Raw genomic sequence first — 22,448 nt, 5'->3', positions numbered from 1 at the left:
GCTCACATGGAGGTGGCAGTGGAGGGTGCGGCCAGGCATTCTGTTACACACTCACAGACATGCCGAGCACTTTCCTGGCTGACTGGGTTCTAAGGTCAGCCTGCTGGTACAGAGCCCGCAAAGTTCCAATTCCCCCTGAAAATTTGAACTGCCCACCACACCTGGCTTTTCCTCTGGCATTGAGAAAGATTACTGTTTCTTTAGCTGGGTAGCAGATCTAAGTTGTGGGCTCTTGTGTAGGATCGAATGGTACACAAATTTTGTACCATTAAAAATAAGAATCCTGCTCAGTCGGGTGAGGAGCTCTGGCAAGGAGACACATGCAGAGTGATACACAGGTCACATCTCCGTCACACTGTGCATTTCAGACACTGCCCATGTCCTGCCCACTCACCATCGTTAGCTGACCTGAAGCACCTGTGGCTCTTTGCAGTGGGACAGACTGGAAGTACTGGGGAGTTGGTGCTCCAGGGAGCAGCCTCAACCAACGATAGGTCAGAGTTGGTGAGAAAATATCTTCCCTTCCTCACTCCTGGGGTGGAGCCACTCCAAGATGTGTTACACCTCCCAGAGGTCCCCAGCTGGGTCATGCCCCTGTTGCCCACAGCAACGAGCTGTCCGTGAACATGTCCCCTTCTGACCTCTGTTCCTGCCCTGTCTTACTTCTCCACGCTCCTGCTGGTGCTTTCTGTGATCGCCTCCCAACTAACTACTTCCACTTGAATCCTTGTCTGAGGGCTGCTGCTGGGTCAACCTAAAGTAGGACGCAGACACCCCTCTCTGAGAGGGACAGAGGGCAGGACTCACGTCCCGTTTACTCTGTTGTCTGTTGTGCTTGCTTATTCTTGGTGAACAGGTGCAGCTGATTTCAGGCAGGTTCAAGAAACCTAAGATGCTTCTCACTCTTTGTCATCACGAACCCAGGGGGCGGTGTTGTGTCAGTGCCAGAGGATACTGGCTTCCCAGAGCTAACTGCTAAGTTTCAAGACTTTTTCGAGCTGGTTGTTAAACTCTTGGTAGTTTGAAATCCAGTGATGGTAAAGTATTTACACCGTGGAAATTGGCAAATGCTACGAATCAGCCCTCACAGCTGTCACTTTTCTGCCCAAACTGAGAGAGGAATCACTTGTCAGGCTGATATGGGCCTGTGCCAATCACATCCATTTCAAATTTCCTTCCATAATTGCCCATCCTGCTACCATGACAACCCTCCTATTCCCCAGCCCTGCATTGTCCTTTGATATCATACATGGATGTTAGCCAGGTGTCCCTTGCCATGTACCAGGCTGTCAACATGCATATTTGACCACTGATGCCAGAAAGGGATGGATGCTTACATTTTTTCCATCTCAGCCCCTCATCAAGGAGTGTACCTGGCCACTGGCAGGGAGGTCTGCAGGCCTTGTCAGTGCCCTCTAAAGTGATTTGCTGGCAAAGGTGCCTGCTGTTCAACTATGATACCTTCTTACCCACGAGAGAACAAATGTTAGACCCTTTCATGAATGGCATTGGAGCATCAGGCCCCGGCACCCTTGGTTTGTCAATTCTCCTTGGCAGTAAAGCTCTGGATGGCGAGTTCTATGGGCAAGTGACTTCCACAGTGTTATGGCAATGCAAAAGGGGATCTCCATCCAGCATGGGGGAAAGGAGGGTGATTCAGAGAGAAGACAGCTTGGGCAAAGGCACAATGACAGGCACAGTAGAAGTGGGAAGTGACACTCTGTTCAGTGCTCAGGGTAGGCATGCAAGGCGGTGGGGGTCAGGGTTGAGTGCAGAGGTAGGCCCAGGTCCTGAAGAGCAATAGAGAGAAGTGATGGTTTTAGCAAGGGGAGATCGGATCCTGCATCCATCTTAGCCAGAGCACCCTGGCTTCAGTGTGTGTGTGTGTGTGTGTGTTTAGCAGGGTGAATGGTGAGGGAGACCAGCAAGGACATGTCCCCCCAGGGCAGTGGCCAAGAGCAGAGGATGGAGGAGAGAGTGGAAGGAGGATTGGCCCAGAGGCTGACAGAGGGTGGGGCTGACTGGGATGGAGTCATGGCAGAGAGGATGAGGCAGGTTGGTTCCCTGGGGAGCCTCTCAGTGGTGGCGCTTCCTGAGAGAATGACCACGGGCTGTTCAGCTTCCTGGGGCAGGTATGAGATGAGTGTGGGGAGATGACAAGTTCAGTTTTGAACATGTTGATTCTGAGGTGCCAGCGGCATGTTGGTCCCTGGGTGGGGCCTGGGGTGAAGGCCCATTGTAGTAGATGGTTAGTGCCCTGCCCAGATCTCCTCCCTGGGCTGCTGCTCCCATCGCCCAGCTGTTTGGATGTGGAATGCCATGTTCACTGCTAATGGCTCACAGCTGCCCCCCTCACAGCCTCCCCAGGAGATGCCTGGGGGTTACATTCCCTCTGCCTGCAGCTGTGGAGAGTGACTGACTGATGAGGGGATGTTAAGCCCGCCCCTGCCTCCAGTCAGGACTAAAGGAGGGTACAATTCCGGTTCAGGGCTTTGGTGGGGTCGGGATGAGCTGGTCTCAGGATGGACCACATCCTTGCTCAGCTCCTTCCTCTGCCCCATCCTGCTTCCCTCAGCCCCCTCCTCCTGAGCACACCCCTCAATCGATCGTATGCCTCTGAATTCCCACCTCAGGCTCTGCTTCTAGAGAGCCCAGCCTGTGATGGCTGTGGACTGAGGTGGGAGCTCTGCAGAGTCCGTCCAGCTCATCCCAGGTGGGTGTAGGTGCCGGGGCCTGGTGTGGAGACAAGCAGAGAAAAGCCAGAGGTCTCCAGGGTACAGGGATGGGGATGGGGTGAGCTGTGGGGCAGTGCTGTAATCCAGGGCCATTGAGGATTTCAAAAAGTTGTCAGAGTACACAGGAGGCCAATTGGCCCAGGGAGATGGCTCCTAAGGGTTTCCCACTGTCTGTGCCGATGTGAAGGCCCCTGAAGTCAGTGGGTGGTGGCCTCAGTGGGTTGGGGGCACAGAAACCAACCACATCGAGTAGGGGAGAGAGCAAGAGGTATGAAAGAGGGGAGGCAATGAGTGTGGACGAGGAGCGGTTTTTGCTGTCCCCAAACCTCTGCTGTACCGAGGAGGGAGACTGGGTTTATCAGGTGAGGCCCTGTGGACCCTGCCCTCGACCTCCTCCTCTGAGGTCTCAAGTGTTAGGGGACCCCCAGAGGGGACAGAACACTCCTGGTCAGCCTCACTGGGGCAAAGGAAAGGGAAATCTGAGGAGTTGAGAAGTCTGAGAGCAGTTAGTCTTCTGTCTGTGTGGCCCTGGGCAGGTGTTTGACCTTTCTGGGCCTCAGTTTTCCTATCTGTAAAATGGGAACAACACAGCCTACTTTAAGGGATTTGTTTAGTGCTTTGGTTGGATAAGGCAGGTAAAGCACCTCAGGAAGTGCTGAATCTGAATCAGAGAGGATGAGGGACTCACTCTGGGTTTGCCTCTTTGGGAAGAGCTTTCTTCACATGTTGAATGCCGGTGAACAAATGACCAGGAGTCTCTCCCTGCACTAGAGGAATTAGCTGATTCCAGAGCCAAAACAGTTTCAACTCAGCAATGGTCACTTACTCATTGGCCAAGGTAGCTTTGGTAATTGTACAAGTATAGCCCTTGATTATCCACTTGCTGAGCAAAGAGGTGTCTGTGCAGTGATGAGCACCTCCTGTTGCATGTGGATAAATGCCTCTGGGGAAGTAGAAACCCAGTTACGTAAGATTAGCTACAACAAGCTTCACCTAACAACCCACTGTCTTTTGATTTGTTCACCTGGTTACCTTCAGGTCTGGGCCCCTGATTCAGAACCATCCTGAAAACTGAGCTTATAGTATTGCTTTTACTCTTACTCTGTATACCTATTGCAAAGTTCTGTCCCTGTTGCCTTTGGAAAGATGATGCACCTAATAAGGTGACATTAGCTCAACAATTTGAAATGGTTTCCAAGGCTTACAACTTTGGACAACTATAGACTTTGAATAAGAAATGCCTGAGAGTTCTCTCTCCTGAACTTCCTTGTTACTCAAATGTGGCCCAAATGGTTTGGGCCACTAAGCACTTTCCTACCCATGTGGGACATGACAATCAGGAAAGGTCCTTCTTGGCACCGAGGGACAAGACCACTACATACAGAGAAGCTGACTGTTGATCAGTGATGATTTTGGAGAAAGATGTTGATCAAAAGGATAAATGTGGATATTAATAAAAGAAACTTTAACTAAATTGGAGTCAGGAAGGCCTGTAGGGGGAGCTCTCATGCCCTAGCATACATCATCAATTACACTGAATAGGACTAAACGACCCCCGCATCTAGGACAGGAAGTAAAACTACTTTACTACTGAAGGAAGGTTCCCTCTCCACCCAATAACAGCCCAGCCAAGGAGAAGCGCTACAGTTCAGCCAAGGAGAAGTGGTTGCTGCCCTGAACTGCTACATTCCCCCAATGGACTTTTGTTTAGAACAGCGCCCCTTCTCCCCCTTTTTCTCTGTAAAAGCAGCTCCCGTCCTTTGCTTGCTGGATCTGCCTACGGTGTGCCGTAGCATGAATATCCCAAATTGCCATTCTTTGGTGATTCCCAAATAAACTTATTTTGAGGATAAAAAAACAGGTGAATTTCCTTTTCATGTTGATGGGTATATGTGTCAGTGTGGGTGTGTGTTTGTCAGTGTGGTTGTGTGAGTGTTTGTGCACTTTATATGAATAAAAAATTTTAAATATTCTCTTTAATCTTCAAAAATTATATGTATACTCATTAAAAATATATTTTAACCAGCATAAACATTATTCCCAAGGGAAGGGTGCAGCTGTAACAAGGTCCTCGGGGCAAGAATTTGATTGAAGGAAAGACTAGAAGCAAGCTGCAAATAACAGGAATACATTGCTTATCCAATTACTGAATGTTGTACCTTTAAAATTTTTTTAAAACATCTTATTTGGCAATAATTTCAAATTTACAGAAAAGTATCAAGAAAAGTACAAAAAATGAGTTCATATTCTTGTTATCCAGAGTTACCTCGTTAACATTCTGCCCATTTGCTTTATCCTTTCTCAATCTCTCTCTCTTTCTCGTTTTAAATTGTTCCGAGGATTTAGTTTATTCAGGTCTGTGAGGCCAACAGATCAGGAGACCACTGAAAGAGAGCTTATTAGTCCCAGTTCCCCAGAGGAGGGGGCATGTCCCGCCATGCTGGGCCACAGGAGGTCCGTCAGAGGCAGAGAGAGAGAGGGGACCTGCGGGGACGCCTGTATTATGGCTTTCCAGAGAAGGAATGGGCAAGGCAGGCAAGGGGGGGAAACCAGGTTAAAAATTGGCGAATTAGAATAATTTCCGTGGGCTTAGGGATGTAAGGGCTGCCCGGGTGGTCTGATGCCCGGGCCAGGGTGGTGAGGACAGGAGGTTACAGTCTCACAAGAAGAAGAGGTGGGGTGGGGGTCAGTGTGCCTCTGACAGGAGTGCTTGCCTGCTCTGGGAATCCACTGCCCTGGGAGGGGCGGTCCCTCCATAGTCAGCAAGGCCCTGGATGTGCACACAGCACTCACAGGGAGCAGACAACTTGGGTAACACAGGACCTTTTACACTGAATGGAGGCCGTGGCGTATCTGGGTTATAACCTATTATCTTGTGGCTATTTCTGATTCATCGAATTTCTTTGTTTATTTTCCCTCTCTCTTTTTCTGCCTTCTTTTCAATTGTTATATGATTAAACTGTATATCCACGTTTGGCTATTATACTTCCGTCTAAAATATTTTTAAGCGGTTGTCCTGAGGTTTACAGCATACATCTGTGATTAATTACATCTCTATGCCAATAACACATCACTTCAACACGTAGTGGAGGGATCTTCCAAGAATATGCTGCCAACACTGTCCAATGTCTCACTGCGTAAATGACGTTCTGTTGGGTGGGTGGCCACAGGTTTCCAGCTTAGTGTCTCTGCTTCCTGTGACATCAACAGTCAGCAGGAGTGACTGATGAATCACAACAAAACTCACAGGCCTGTTTGCCAGGTGAAGTTTCTTGAACAATGTGGATGGAGTCACAAAACTGAATTCCTCTGGCAGTCAAAGAATAAGGCTGCCTTTTACAAAGTAAAGAACTCAATCGTCCTGGTACTAAAACCAGCGCTGTGTGCCAAACTCGTAACTCCTGTGAAAAGTTGGTCCTTGTTTGTCTTACAGTAAAAAAAAGCCACACTCCATGGGGCTCTGGCTCTACTTGCTCCTGCACCAGATCTTTGATTGCTCCTATCCAGGTTAAGGCAGTGCTTCACGGCTGTCTTTTTTAGGTTACCGAGTTGCCGTTTCCACTGACACTGGTCCTACTACAGTCCTTGAAACTAGTCTGTTGATCCATTTGAAGGACATTCCGCACACCCAGGTAGCTGATCCTGCTGATGGCATTGTGGAAACAGATGTTCTAAGGATGAGTAACACTGCTCCTGACCGTAAGGGATGCTCCCACTGGGGAAAGGCCAAGGTTAGGACAGTGGCAGTGGGACAAGTGCAGAGCTGGGAACCTACGAGGCTCCCCTGGCTCAGCTGTGTGGTGGCAGCAAAGCAGTACAGAAGACAAGACCACCACCACCAACTGAAGAGCTGGTAGATGCAGAAGTGCTTAAAGAAACCCCTCAACAGGCTGTGTAGACTGAACTTCTGCTCAGGCCAGTTAGTCCTAAAGAGCCTTTAAATTACAAGTGTTGGTGACTGATAGTTATACAGACTGGAGCCTGTGGCAGAACGATGGAGCCCCTAGGCAAGGATCCCCTTGTGGATACGGACACAGCACTTTCCTGATGCTGCCACCTGGCATAGTCCATTTGAGAGCAATTACTGGCTTGTTATTGGGCATCAATGAACACTGAGAAACTCAGAAAGCAACAGCAGGGATTGTTACGGCCTGACATCCCTATCATGGGATGGGTAAAAACCAAAAAAGTCACCAAAAAGGATATTGCTCAGAAAAGATGTAAACTGGGCATTAATGGAGTCCAACATCTACAGGAAAATGTGGAGTCACCTTCCAGATGCAGCTAGGTCAGATCTGGAGGTCTGTGTCAGAGCTTCTAGTGGCTTTGGTAGAACTAAGGTTTCTGAAGGGGCCTAGCCTTGATTCATGGGTAGATCAGTGAAGTTCAGGGCAGATGAGTGCACTGGGCCCATGCAGCTGTTCAGCCTCAAAGAAATCTGTTTAAAACTAGGCATGAAAAATGGTACTCTGCCTGAGGGGCAGAGTTGTGGACTGTGGGGCCTTGCCCAGGAAAATACTCCCTAAAATTCACCCTGTTACTTTTTTTTTTTTTTTAAAGATTTTTATTTTTTCCTTTTTCTCCCCAAAGCCCCCCAGTACATAGTTGTATATTCTTCGTTGTGGGTCCTTCTAGTTGTGGCATGTGGGATGCTGCCTCAGCGTGGCTTGACGAGCAGTGCCATGTCCGCGCCCAGGATTCGAACCAATGAAACACTGGGCCGCTTGCAGCGGAGCGCGCGAACTTAACCACTCGGCCACGGGGCCAGCCCCCAACCCCCCCTGTTACTTTTTTTACTGGCTCATGGGCAGAACATAGTGGACTGGGAATGTGGTCTGATGCCTGGCAGTGGAACAACTCGATGATCACATCTCAGTCTTTGTAGGGCAAACATGGCAACAGATTGCACAGGACCCACAGCCGCTGCTCATGAATCATGTGGATACCCATGGAAAAGGACCATTCAAGGATAAACATCATTGTAATGAACAAGTTAATCAAACCTGTACTACCCAGTTAAGAACCACAGCCTTGCGGATGAACCATCACTCAGGGCCTGGTAATCCATCTACCATTCAGGATCAGGCCCCAAAATAATGTGTAGTGATTCCAGAACCTGAGGCCAAGGAAGCCTGGCAAATGTGCCTGACTGCCAGCTCCATAGTTGAGTGACAAAGGGAACTCTGGGGCACATAACCAGGGGTGCCATCTCTGTCTGCACAGCATACGTGGACCATACTATTCAAGGACTGTTAGATAGAGTATGTTACATATTTGGATTCCCTAAGCGCATCCAATCAACAGTGATTCTGCCTTATAGTAAGAAGTACCCAGCAGTGGATAGCTACCTGAAACCCTCGCTGGACATTTTATGCCCACTAACATCTCCAAGCAGTTGGGGCCATAGAAAGATGGAATGGACTCTTAAAGGAAAAGCTGAAAAGGATAACCGGACAACCAGGCTCAGCTCCCAGTGGAGCACACACTTAAGAAAGGCAGTTTGGGCTCTAAATAGGGCAATTCCAAGGAAGGGTAACTTTTATGTAGATAGAATGTTTAATCATGAGGTTAGGGAATGAGGGAGGAGGCCCAGACTGGCTGTAAGACACTCAAACCACAAAAGTAATCCTTCTCATCCTTTTTTTGTTTCCATGCCTACTCCTGGGAAATCACTCTACTAGAATTTTCAAGTTGCAAAGAGGAGCCAGACGGTGGGTGACTCTAACCTAGTACTAATTTGCTGCCTGGCTATGGCTGCTGGGATCTGGGAAGTTATGGATATTGATGATAATGATCATGAATATGAGGTGACAGCTCCTAAGGTGGTTCTACTAGGGTGACTCCCACAGCAGAGGGTGGAGATGATCTAGGATGGGTCAAGGTACAAAAGGAAGAAGTTGCTAGACACCTAGGAATGAGGTTGGGCCTATGTTGTGTGAGACGTGGGGAGGACTGGAGAAAGGGTGATGTGATTGCTGCAGGGGCTGGTCATGCAGATCGCTTGGCTGTGGAAGAAGGGCAACAACCACGGCTGATGGGATAGAATGCCTTAGACTCAGAGAGGTCAGGATGGGAAGAGGGACCATCAATCTCTCTCTCAGCTTTTGTTTGTAGGGCACCGGCCAATTTAACCCAGACTGCTGGCACCATCCTCAACTTGATCAATGGCCAATGAAAAATCTTAATCTAAGAACTCTTAGAAACCCTCCAACAACTGCCGACTCCAGGAGTGAACGGCCTCCACCAAAGATGACGGAACAAGAGGAACTTCCTGGACTCTGGTATGGTTTTCTGAAGGCTCATCCTCTAATTTTCATACTCTTTTCTATGTTCTGCACAGACTATAGCAAGTGTTCCAAGTTTAAATGATTGTTGGATCCTGACCCCCTATCAGCAAAATGCTGCTGCTGAGATCGCTGCTACTTCTTACCTGAGTGTCAGGCCTCTCCTTGCCTGCCATACACAAACTAGTCTAAACTCTCCTCATGGTGATAAAAAGTTTCACTGCCCTAGACTTCTTGCTGACCATTTGAGGTGAAGCATGTGCAATTGCCCCCCTTTTGCTGCATCTGGGTTAATAATACACAACGGATTGGGCCCCAGATGGGGAGCCTGGCTACAGTTCATATTCCAAATGGATCTGAGCATCCTACTGGGTTTCATAGTCATGGCCACTCTCATCTGATGTTGCCTAAGACCTATAGGACAGTTTTGGTCCAAACCCCTATCAGTACAATTAATAAGAGTATCTAACGGGGTGGCCTATGTTTCTAAAAAGAATTCTTAGCTGGGTATGTGAAAGATTGGAGTGTAGAGTTGTAGGGCAATAGGTTGTCAACTCAAAAAGTGAATTGTCCAGTTGTTTTACCTGCAAAAGGAGTTTATTTGGGTTAGATAGAGGAATTGCAATTCGAGATATGCAGGCTATAGGTGATCATATGTAAATCCAGAAAACAAAGGAAGCTCTTGCTATTATAGAGGAAAAAGGGGAGTAGGGAGAGGCTGTAATAAACAAAGAATCCATTGGAAGAAAGAGGAAGTCCAAAATGTAAAGGTTTCTCACTGGTTTGACTGCAAAATCTCATGGGCTGGAGATTTTGGGCTCTGTTGCCTGGCAGGGAGAGAATTCTTATGTCTGCTGTGTAGTAAAGTAGTAAACATCTTCCAGTCCAGATGCAAGTGAACAACTCTTCCCATTTAGAGTAATTAACGATGTACCATAGCGCGTGAGAGCTCCCCCTACATTCTCCCTACTCCAATTTAGTTCAGGTTTCTTGTATTAATTTCACAGGCTCTACCCTAGTGACCTTACATACAGCCACACAGGCCCTGCAGGCAAGGTTAGAACTGCAGGGAGTCGGAGTCTTGGCGGAACCCTTTGTGATCCTCCTGGAGCAGGACAGCCTGGGAGGCTCGTGAGGAGCTGCTCAGATGTCGTCTCCCATTCATCTCCCTAAATTTCCCAGGCAAGTTTTATGAGCTATGCAGCTTTATTGCCCCAGCTGCCCTCAGGGTATTGCTGTCGACTACAAACCATTCAACTGCAGTCTAGAATTGACTCCTGAACTAAAATGTGTCCTATCATTTGTGATGAAGTCATCCGATTCCTTTTACTTCAGTGTCACCTTGTATAGAGGCCTTGGGGAGCTGGCACCTTTGGCTACTTTTTCTTTTGCTGTCTACTTAAGTAATAAATTGCCAGAATCCAAAAAAGACTCATTACTACCTAACCGGTCAAATCTGTCAGGGCTTTGCCCTGGTCTTATGCTTGACAGATATCACAACAGATTGGATACAGAAGCAGACAGGGAATTCAGCTTCTTCCAGTAAATTGGACATTAAAGAAATTTGCAAAAATGTAAAACAATGCCTCTTTTGTCACTAAATTTTTTTAAGGAAAATACAGATATTTTTCATAAAAATATATTATTTATGTTAACAAGAGTTACATTGTTATTGTTTTAAAAATGAATTTATTTATAAATACCTAAAATTTCTGCACTGAAATATCTAGTATGGTAAATAGCAATCAATTTAGTTCACATAAAAAAAGCTCTTTGGAGTCCTCAATAATTTTTTTTTTTCAGGAAGGTTAGCCCTGAACTAACATCTGCTGCCAATCCTCCTCTTTTTGCTGAAGAAGACTGGCCCTGAGCTAACATCCGTGCCCATCTTCCTCTACTTTATATGTGGGACGCCTACCACAGCATGGCTTGCCAAGCGGTGCCATGTCTGCACGTGGGATCCGAACTGGCGAACCCGTGGGCTGCCGAAACAGAATGTGTGCACTTAATCGCTATGCTACCCAGCAGCCCTTGGAGTCCTCAATAATTTTTAAGTGAAACTAGATCTCTATCTTATACCACTCATGAAAATCAACTCAAAATGAATTAAGGACTTAAATATAAGCCCAAAAACCATAAAACTTCTAGAAGTAAACATAAGGAAAGAACTCCTTGACATGGGTCTTGGCAATGATTTTTTTGGATATGACACCTAAAGCACAAGCAATAAAATAAAAAATAAAAAAGTGGGACTATATCAAACTAAAAAGCTTCTGCACAGCAAAAGAAATGATTAACAAAATGAAAAGATAACCTACAGAATGGGAAAAAATATTTGCAAACCACATATCTGACAAGGGGTTAATATTCAAAATATATAAAGAACTTATACAACTCAATAGCAAAAAACCCCAAATAAGCCAATTAAAAAATGGGCAAAGGACCTGAATAGACATTTTTCCAAAGAAGATATACAAATGGCCCACAGGTACACGAAAAGGTACTCAACATCACTAATCATTAGGGAACTGCAAATCAAAACCACAAAGAGATATCACCTCAGGCCTGTTAGAATAGCTATCATCAAAAAAGACAGAAGACAGCAAATGCTGGCAAGGATGTAGAGAAAAGGAAACTCTGGTGTGCTACTAGTGGGATTATAAGTTGGCAAGCCAGCTGTGGAAGAGTGTGGAGGTTCCTCAAAAATTAAAAATAGAACTACCATATTACCCAGCAATTCCACTTCTGGAAACATATCCAAAGGAAATGAAAACACTATATCAAAGAGATATCTGCATCCCCATGTTCACAGTAGCGTTATTTACAATAGCCAAGGCGTGGAAACAACCTAAGTGTCCATCGATGGATGAGTGGATAAAGAAGTTGTGGTATACACACACACACACACACACACACACACACACACACACAGTGGAATATTATTCAGCCATAAAAAAGAAGGAAAATCTGCCATTTATGACAACACAGACGGACCTTGAGGGCATTATGCTAAGTGAAATGTCAGACAGAGAAATACAAATACTGCGTGATCTCACTTATATGTGGAATCTCAAAAACCAAGAAAACAAACAAAAAACCCAACCATACTCACAGAAAAAGAGACCAGATTTATGTTTGGGGGAAGGGGATTGGATGAAGGGAGTCAAAAGGTACAAACTTCTAGTTATAAGAAAAATAAGTACTAAGGATTTAATGATGACTATAGTTAACACTGCTGTATGGTACACTTCAAAGTTTTTAAGAGAGTAGATCCTGAGCATTCTCATCACAAGGAAAAAAAATTTCTTTCTTTTTCTTTTGAGATCTACATGAGATGATGGGTGTTAAATAAACTTCTTGTGGTAGTCATTTCACAATATATGTAAGTCAAATCATTATGCTGTACACCTTAAACATATACAGTGCTGTATGTCAATTATATCTCAATAAAACTAGAAAAAATAAATTTTTAAGAGTGTAAGAGGATTACTATAACAAAAAGTTAGTGAACTGCTGCCCTAGAGAAATTCTCCACGGGTGTGCAAGGAGACATGTGTGGAAATATCCAACTGGGATATTGGTGTTGTCAACACAAATAATCCATAATCAATCTATAAATCAAAATTGGGATGAGTTTATTGTATGAGCCTCTGAGTACTATAGCCTGGGAGAAACTACCTTCACCAAGGCAGGAAGCACTCTGAAGAAGTGGAGTGTACAGAGTGGTGATACAACGTCTTGGAACAGAGAACATACATCCCATATGACAGGAATCTCTCTTTTACTACAGTAACAAGATGCTTTGCTAGGACAGCAGGTCAGCTGTCACAAGGTGAGCACAGCAAGTCAGTGGTCAGCAGGTCAGTGGTCATGAGATTAGTTAAAGCAGTTCAGTAATTAATCATCAGTTTCTGGGAAGAAATGTTTACCCTTAAAGAAATGTTTATATGGGAGAGACAACATTCCTATTTATAAGGGCTTTGGAACATTGTAAACCTTTAAAGCAGATGTACAATGCATGCTCAACAAGCCACCTCAGGCCTTTCTGGGAAAACAAGGTCAGCTGAACTAATTTTAAACCAAATGGCTTCCTAATATACTCCAGTAAATTCTATTGCTTTTCATTTATTCATTAGTGTATTTCTACAATAGATACTATACAGCAGTGAACACGGATGAATGGGTTACCGGCTATCATTATAGAAACTGCAGAATGAGCTGGTACTTAGTTATCTGGTGACTTACATAATGTTTAAAAGCATGGAAAACAACACTTTATTTTGCTTACGGGTACCTGTGGTAGAAACAAAAAAATGTGCCTGAGGGGAAGCAAAAAGGTCAATATGGCCCCGGCAGTCACTTTCTCCCTCCCGCGCAGGACGCCTTCTGTTCCAGAACTACGCTTCCCGGCAGGCTGCGCGCCGCACGGTGACACGCTTCCTTCCTTCTGGCGCCGGCGGCGGCCAGAGGAGCACCGCGCAGTGGACTTGCAGCCTGCCGCTGCCGGTGCTGTCGCTGCCTCGCCCATCACGTCTGCCAAGGCGCAGATGTGGGCCCCGCGGGAGCAGCTCCTGGGCTCGGCCGCAGACGGTGAGTTGGGCCGGCGAGGCGAGGGCAGGACTGACGACGGGCCGGGACGAGGGGAGGGGAACTGCCTCCCCTCCCCGGTGCTCCGACCTCAGGCGCCGGGCTGGCGTGGGCAGCATCTGAGGCTGAGGCTGTTCCCGTAGGACGTGCGGGGGACGGCGGCTGCGCGCTGTAGGCGGCGCTGGCGACCCCTCCCGACTGCTCACCTCACCTCCTCTGCTGGTCCGGCGGGGTTTCCTCCCGGTGGTGTGCTGTTCACTGTCCATGGTGCTAACAGGCACCGCCCAAGTCTCCTCGCCCAACGTCCCGCCGCTGGCGTCCGAGCTGCGCTGTCCAACCGGCAGCCATTGGCCAAAAGTGACTATCGAGCGCTTGAGTTGTGGCGAGCACTACTGAGGACCTACATTTTAAATTTTACTTGCTTTTAATTAATTTGTAACTAAATACTGAAGAAGTCTAAAATATTTTTCCATCAAACACAAGTGTATTGTTTTGGTAGGACTACATTTCCTTTTTACCTTTGAAAATGTAACGTCGTTATTGAGATGTGCTGTAAGTGTTAAATATGCACCTGATTTCGAAGAGATGGTTGGAAAAAAGAATATAAACTATTTTGAAATGGTATTTTAGATATGTTGGGTTAAGTGTTATTAAAATTAATTTCACCTTTTAAAAAACTTTTTGAGATGGCTACTAGGAAATTTTTTTTTGAGGAAGATTAGCCTTGAGCTAACTACTGCCAGTCCTCCTCTTTTTTTTGCTAAGGAAGCCTGGCCCTGAGCTAACATCCGTGCCCGTCTTCCTCTACTTTGTGTGTGGGACACCTACAACAGCATGGCATACCAAGCGGTGCCATGTCCGCACCCGGGATCGGAACCGGTGAAAGAGCAGACCCTATGTGGGGCAAGTAACAGTTATAACAGAAGAAGAGCAAGAGAGATGAAACCACACAGTGGCTCTTAAAGTTGCTGTTTAGAAGAGAGAAATGCCATTTCTGCTCACATTTCACTGGCTGAGGCAAGTCACATGTCTACCTGATGTCAGTGGATGGGAAAGTATAACTCTTTTGCAGAAAGGGAAAGCAAATATTTGGGAATAATGCTCCAAGGGCCTACTTTACCCTAATCACTAGGATTACAAAAATGCCTGAAGAATTGTATTAAGCACTGTCAGGGATAGGTAGTTTGGAGATTCCTGGAGAAAAAAGGAGGATGAGAAGTCAAGAAAGGACTGTAAGAATAAGTTATGTCTGGGGCCTTTCTTTCTCTTCTAGGTTTTATAGATTCGTGAGAGCAAATTGGCATAATGGTCAGAGTTTCCCTTCAATTCCCTCTCTCTTAAAAAATCATATCAGAAGGAGCTCAACAGACGATCCCCTTCAGGACTTTCTATTCTGTTCCATGACTCTGTCTATTGCTGCACTAGTGCTAAAACCAGTTTATTTACTATTGCTTAATAGTGTGTTGTTATATTTTAGAAGGCAAGTCTCCTCTTTTATTTATTTTCATAATTTTCTTGGATATTCTTATATATTTTCTTTAAAAGAAGAATTTTATAATTATCTCATGCAGATCCATAAAAAAACTTCTGTTGTAATTTTGATGTTGCATTAAGTTTATTTGATTTGGAAGGAATTGATTGGCTTGCAGTATAATTCATCCTATCCAGAAGCACAGTAGGACTCTTCATTTTCCCACATATCCTATTATAATCTCCAGCTGCCTGAATAAGCTCACATTCTAGAAAGGAGGTAGATGGATAAACAAACAGGTAGTGTGATGTGATTGAGATGAGACCCAGATTGGACAGAGGAGGGAGTTACCACCCTTGCCTGTGACATTGGAGAATGACTCTGGAGGGCTTTCTGGAGCAGGAGAACCTTGAGTTGGTTACAAAGGGGCAATAATCAGCAGTGGGTTGGGTCACTTGGGCTGAGACTCTAGTCAAGGAGTCTGCAGTGCTTCAGGTTCTGTAACTAGCATAGTCCCTAACACTGCTTGCCTTTCTCTGGGCCATGTTGCTGGAGGTCTTTGACTCAGGCTCATGGGGAGACAGGTATGCAAATTTCTGACAGGATCATGTGCCACACAAATACAGAAATGGAAGATAGATAGCTTTCCAGAAGACAGTGTTGGGCTTGGGGCTCTACATAACCAGTAGGACTCAGTTCAAACCTCAATATTGTAGAAACTACTTAGAGCACAAAGAATTCACTACGGCTGGAAACTAGACCAGTGGAGTCAGAAGGTGGGCATTGCATGCCCTAAGCAGGGTCTGAGAAGAGAAGCCCAGGTCCTATGTCATGGCCATGGCATCACCTGCCCCTTCTATGAAGGATTGGAGAAGTGGAGTTGGGGGGTTGTGAAGTCTCTGACTTAAAAGAAATAGTATGCTAACAATGGGGCTTATCCAAAGTTGCTGAGCTGTTTCGTGCTAGCAGGGATCTGAAAATCCAGGCCTTGGACTACTATCTGGGGATCTTATTTCTCCCATCCCCTCTCCTCCTCTCCTCTTCCTTCAAGATGGCTGATAAAGGCCAAAGTGTGATGAGAAAAAGGGAGGGGGGATGTGCCAAAATGTTTTGAGTAGGGTAACTTGTAGGGGTACACAGCACTTAGGTGGTATTGTAGCTGGGAACTGCCAATAGAGGGGAGCCTCTGGCTGCTGTGTGACTCCAGTAGGGACCTTTCCCTCTCTGGCACCCACACCAAAGTGGGTGTGTATGTTGTGGGGCTGAGAGTCTCGAGTTTTGGGGGACTTTGGGGATCCACAATTAAGGTATGTTATTCCCATTTGTGATTTCCCAGGTATGGAGGGCAGGGGGTGGTGCCTGTCGAAATGGAGCTGGAGGAGGAGGCCCCCACTGCCTGATCAGGTCCATGCTACTTCCTTGCAGCAAAAGCTGGGCTCCATAGCTACAGCCTATATTGTGGATGCTCAAAGCTCCCCCTGATAAACTAACAGGTAGATCAGTGAGCTGTGCCTACCAGGCAGTACAAGGGTTAAGAGGCTATGCAGAAAAGATTTAACATACTAGTACTGACACTGCTATATTTAGAAAGGCCTGCTTGCGAGGTTGGCCCTTTGCTGGCTTATGGGAACTTGGCACTTGACCTGTTCCCTAACTAATAAGTATAGTTCACTGTGCCTTGATTGTGCCTTGACCACGTAACTTATGCTGAACACCTGCTTTCCTTCTGGGAGTCTGGAATTTTTGTAGCTGTTAGGCAGAGGGTGCCTACATGACCAGCCCCCAATAAAAACCTTGGACACTTGACTCTTTAGTGGCCTTCCCTAAGTAGAAACATTGCATGTATGTAATTACTATTTTTTACTGCTGAAGAAACTCAATGTGTCCCCTTATGGAAGGAGAGAGCATAAGGAAGCATGTGCATGGATTTCTCCAGTCTCTGCCTGTGTTATTTTTCCCTTGCTGATCTTGTTGCATATCTTTTTGCTGTTAGAAACCTTAGCTTGGAGTACAACTATATGCTGAGTCCTATGAGTCCTAGTGAATCACTGAAAGTGGGAGTGGTCTTGTGAACCCCTGACAGAGAGACCCAACTAAATGTAATTTGGGTGTCTGTGTCAAAGAAATTTGGAAGCCAAAGCACTGAGAGCCTAGCAGCTGGCTGGGGAGCTGTGCTTGAGTCCAGTTCCCAGCAAGGCCAAAGTTTACCACTATTTTGAAGTGGGCAGACTTAAACCCCAGGACTTAAGGAATCAATGAAGGGAGACACCAGACAGTCCAGCATGGGGGAGAATATCAATGGGAAGAAAGAGTCCCTCATCTCCAATAGGGCCTACAGCAACCAGTTCTCTGTTACCAAAGATACTCCTTTGCCCTACTCCTAGAGACCACTGGCATCCCAGAGATCAGAGGCTGCAGATCAAGTTTATGACTGTCTGAGAGGGAGGTCTCCAGCCTTCTAAGTTATAGTCAGGATCTAATGGGTGGTGAGGTATTGACGGGAAAGATGGGGATGGCTCTGACACTGTAGTGATGCCAAAACTCTTTTTTGGAACCAGGACTCCATCTGAAAGCCGAGCTGTCAAACCCAAAATAGTGACTGTGTCTCTAGCTGGAAGAGCCATAGGTCCTCCTCAGTGCTCCACCTGAGGCTGGTAGACTGGGGTTCTGTGAAGGTCTTTCCTAGTCTTCAACTACCAAGTCCCTGAGGCAAGGGGAAACATCTAGGGCGGTCATGGTGTGGCAGTCCCCTGCCAGCCCCTACCTCGCCCCAGACCTAATGGAAGATGTGGCACCCAGAGAAGTAATCCTCTGTGCCCTTGACTGAACCAGAATATCCAGTAGGAGAGCTTAGAGCCCCTGCAGGAGGATACAGAGGACTGAGACTCAGGGACAATGTGGGATCAGGACAGGTTCTCATCTGGGAAAAGGCAAGGGTTTCTCCTAGTGGCCTGTCATGGTAATGTTCTAGAAGGCTGCCTTCAAGTACCGGATCATGTCTGGCATAAGGTGGGTCCAGTGGTTTATTGATGGTGACTTCTCCAGAGTGTCTCTGAGCAAACTGGTAGCCCTATGACTGCTTAGCCACCTTCAGTAACCTGGCTTCTTATAGGAAGGCCATGTGCCAGGCCTTGGAGAAAACCAGGGTGTGAATCGGCAAGCCCTTCTCAGCAGCCCTGGAGAGTTGGAGGATCAGCCAAAGTCCATGTAAGGGCTTCAAGCTTATTGGAGTTGATGGCCTCCAACCCAACAACTGACCAGCTGTTAAATTGAAGGTGCATTATGTAGGCAGTGAAACTTGGAATCAAAGAAGTATAAAAACAAGACCTTAAGACACACAGCTGCCATTTCTGACTACTGCCCCCCACCTGAAAGCCAAAAGTTGAATTGCTGCAATAATGGCAAAGACCTTGGGGAAAAACGATCAGTCCTGAGCAAGTAACTTTGGATGTAACAAACAAGAGCAGTCCGGAATAGGGCTTGGCAAACTTTTTTGTGAAGGGCCAGATGGTAAATATTTTAGGCTTTGTGAGCCATATGATTTTTGTTTCAACTCCCCAACTCTGCTGCTGTGTGAAAGCAGCCAATAGGTAAGTGAATGGACATTACTGTGTTCCAATATAACTTTGTTCATGGACGTTGAAATTTGAATGTCATATGATTTTCATGTGCCATGAAATATTATTCTGCTTTTTATTTTTTCAACCATTTAAAAATATAAAAACTCTTCTTGGGTCACGGGTGGTATAAAAATGGACAGTAGACCAGATTTGGTCTGTGCATAGTTTGCCAACCCCTGGTCCAGTACATAACTCTTTGTCCTATGGTAGGGGCACCCGTGTCTCCTTCCATCGACTCTTTGCAGGTGGGCTCTGCCTCTGCCTGACGTCCCAGGGCCAGTTCAGTTGGACAGCAAAGTTGAAGAAAGTATAGACAGTAACCACCAAGTTGAACTTTAATAGGACATTACTTTTTCCTGTTGTCATGAATGGCAAAGATGTTTTGTGTTACACTGAACTAGGAAGGCTCTTCAACTTCCCTGAGTGCTATGCAGATGTGTCCAGCGTGCACCGAGCCACCAAGGCAGCAGGACCAGCATGGACCTGCTGGTAAGGTCCTGAAACGTACCTGTCATCCAACGCCTCTTGCTCCCCCTTACCCCCAAGCAGGGGGTGCTCAGACAGTCTTCTTTGCTGAACAGACTAAAGAGCCACCTCCTTTCCTTGTGCACTGCTCAGATCTAGCCACTGGGAGCAGCCAAATGTGGTACTCAGTTTTTTCTTCTAAAACTTTAGAACGTGAAATAGTAAGATTGCTGTCTTTTTTCCTCCTGGATTTACCAGTCATAAAAACAATGGCTAAGTCACTAAAACCACAGTGTCAACTGTGGTCGTGACTTGGAAAATTACCCAAGATAGTTATTAAACAAGACTGTAATTTTATTTTTTTATTTAAAAGTGTGTACTGCTGCATTTTTCACAAGGATGTGCAGTTCCGGATGAACATGTAGCTTGGAGACATTTTAAGGGACAAGATGATGGTTTTCTAAGGCATGCAGGAGGAGAAATCATGTAAATGTCTTTCTTGAATCACCTGACAGATTCTCCTCAGCTTAGTTGAGAAGCTAGGGTTGCTGTTGCGGTCCATAGAGTGTTTCCCCAAATGGTGATTATTTCAACAGGGGTGGTGTCATCATTACTTTCAGGGCCTTTTCTTCCTCAATACCAAGGAAAAGGCCACCTTTAGTTAACTCCCTCCCACTGACTGCAGTATAACCCTCTGGGGAGCCCAAGAAGGGGTGGGCCAAATTATAAGCTTCCATGTATCTTATAGACAGGTGTGCCTTATCAATATCCCCCTTTCTTCATCAGTGATGTGAAGGGTGTCAAGGAGGAAGCTTAGGGCTCCTGCTAAGACCCTCCTCTAGTGATGCACTCCCTTCCCAGACTCCCCCTTCTCCTAAGGCACAGGTCACAGGTTAGAAGTCTGACACCCCAGTTCCTTTTCTAAATTCTCAGAAGTAATGACATCCAGGGATCAGAAGCACATTCTTCTTCTTTCCTCTCATTGAAGAGATGGCAGGCGAAGCTTGAGCTTCCCTCCAAGATGTTAGTCTTGCCTTTTAAATTTCTGTGATAATTTGCTGTTAAGGGGAAAAGGAGTCTGGCAAGGCATTTCAGAAATGCTATTGTAATGGTCTTTAATATCTTCTACTCTTTATTAGTGTTCTTGTGTAAAATAAGGAACAACACTGAAAATTATTTTCAAATAGACTTTTCTTAAATCACAGGCTTCTATTTCTGTGTTTAACATTTTTATAAGCTTTTTTTTTTTTGGTAACTGGAGCCATGTAATAAGTATGGGGGAAAACCTATGCCTTGCTTTCACAGTTTTGCTGACTTTTAGGGTGGAAAGATGATGGGTGCTTAGAGTTTACCTTATTACATTTAATTAAGATCAGTATTTCTCTAAAAACATCATGGGGAAGAGGTGTAGCCTCAAGTGTAAGGCAAGACGTGAGAGGAGCTGAGGGTCTGGATTGGGTATGGAGGGGGCCCAGACTGCTGGTTCAGTTGGGGGCACAAGTAGCCACAGCTGAGGCTCAGAAGGAGTCTCAGGAATCATCCTGATAGGCCTGGGTTCTCGAGGCTGCTTTTCTCTTTCCCCAGCTCTGCCTCCTAAGAACACTGCCTGGCTCGGTGAGGAGGAGAAGCCTTGAGACCTGGTGAGTTGAGGCTGCCTTTTTCTTCTCTGAAATGCTAGCTTATTTCCCAGAGAACCAGCACCTCTCTCTTGGGAAGGAAGAAAGAGATCAACATTGAGGTGACCATCTGCATTCATCAGATCAACATTCATGCTTTAGCCATTGTGTTAGGTATTTTATAATGGTTTCTGCATTTAACTTTAAATTTTTTGTTATAGAAATACACAACTAAGTTTAATATTAAGAATTTAGGGTATTCTAGGGGCTGGCCCCGTGGCCGAGTGGTTGAGTTCGCGCGCTCCGCTGCAGGCGGCCCAGTGTTTCGTTGGTTCGAATCCTGGGCGCGGACATGACACTGCTCATCAAACCACGCTGAGGCAGCGTCCCACATGCCACAGCTAGAAGGACCCACAACGAAGAATATACAACCATGTACCGGGGGGGCTTTGGGGAGAAAAAGGAAAAAATAAAATCTTAAAAAAAAAAAAAAGAATTTAGGGTATTCTAAAACATAAAGGTAACTTTTAATAAAAATTTGGGATTATTAAAGTGCTAAAGTGCACTATTGAAGTTCCCTATTCCCTACATCAACATTCACACAAATATGTATATTACCTTAATAGTCTCTAATAGTCCAATCTTGTACATTGGACTTCTTTTTAATTCTTTATTATTAAAATTTTCAAGCATATATAAAAGTGAAAAAAAAAAGTTAATGAACCCTCATGTATCCATCATCCTACTTAAGCAGTTATCAACTCATGGCCAATTTTGTTTCATCTCCAGCCCTACTGGATTATTTTAAAGCAAATCCGAGACTTCATACTGTTTCATCCATAATTTCAGTCCTGTGCTTAAATCCTTAAAACAGCTGTATGAGACAGGTGGTGGTGGCCCCATTTGAGAGGTGAGATCGTCTGGCTTAGAGGCATTACGTGACTTTCTCACCGTCATACGTGGACAGCCAAATGGTAGAGCCAGGAAATTGAACCTAGATTTCTTTGACTCTCAAAACCGTGATTTTTCTGTGATGCCTTCTTGACTGCTTTTTCTTCTAGAAGACTATACAAAAAAAGAACAAATTCTCTGACTCTTGGAAATGGGCTTATGTATTTGGATGAAGAACCTCATGGAGAATTCACCCTCTGTTCTGATGCTGCATTACCTGCCACCCTCCCCACTGATGAGCCCCAGTCTTCTTTTCTACACCAGAAGTGTAATTTATTGATTCCTGGGTACAGGACTGTGTAAAATTCAGTGAGCTAGCCAAACAGAGTTGTAAGTACATTGTCCTTGTTCTCAAAGAGCCAGGATTCTTTGGGAAATAATGCATAGAAAGAGGAAATGATGACACTGGTAGTAATTATGGTGAAGACAGTTAAAAGTATTAAATAGTGCAGGGAAAGACATGACTGTTAGCCTGTAGCTGTTAAAACAATGCACGGCCACACAGGATGGTCTCAGGTTTTAGATTGACAATCAAGTTAATGGTACACAGTGCACTTTAACCCTGCTTTAAACCCCTGTAGCTTCATGAAAGGATATAGGACAGGAAACATTGCAACTAGATATCGGTATTTTTCTCAGGACGTTTTGCACTAGCCTGATGGTCAGCTTCCAGGTCCTAGGGCCACAGGGGCCAACCTAGATTGTTAGAGATGACGGTG

At 45.6% G+C, this 22,448-nt stretch overlaps 1 protein-coding gene and 1 long non-coding RNA gene across 2 annotated transcripts in view; both read left to right on the top strand.

The window, feature by feature from the left end:
* Positions 1-13,331: 13,331 nt before the first annotated feature.
* FBXW12 (F-box and WD repeat domain containing 12) overlaps positions 13,332-22,448 on the top strand; it is a 122,853-nt gene continuing 113,736 nt past the window's right edge. Inside the window, 1 exon segment of the mRNA XM_014826619.3 lies at positions 13,332-13,609. Within this exon segment, the coding sequence (XP_014682105.3) occupies positions 13,333-13,609 (277 nt within the window). The 5' untranslated portion in view covers position 13,332.
* Positions 19,098-21,978, top strand: LOC139041341 (uncharacterized). Its single transcript, XR_011496312.1, has 3 exons — positions 19,098-19,186; positions 20,747-20,802; positions 21,840-21,978. It is a non-coding gene; the product is annotated as an uncharacterized lncRNA (long non-coding RNA).

The sequence above is a fragment of the Equus asinus genome, chromosome 21 (assembly GCF_041296235.1).
Source record: "Equus asinus isolate D_3611 breed Donkey chromosome 21, EquAss-T2T_v2, whole genome shotgun sequence".
Taxonomy (NCBI): domain Eukaryota; kingdom Metazoa; phylum Chordata; class Mammalia; order Perissodactyla; family Equidae; genus Equus; species Equus asinus.
Note: the sequence above shows the minus strand (reverse complement) of the source record. Positions and strands in the feature narration are given on the sequence as shown.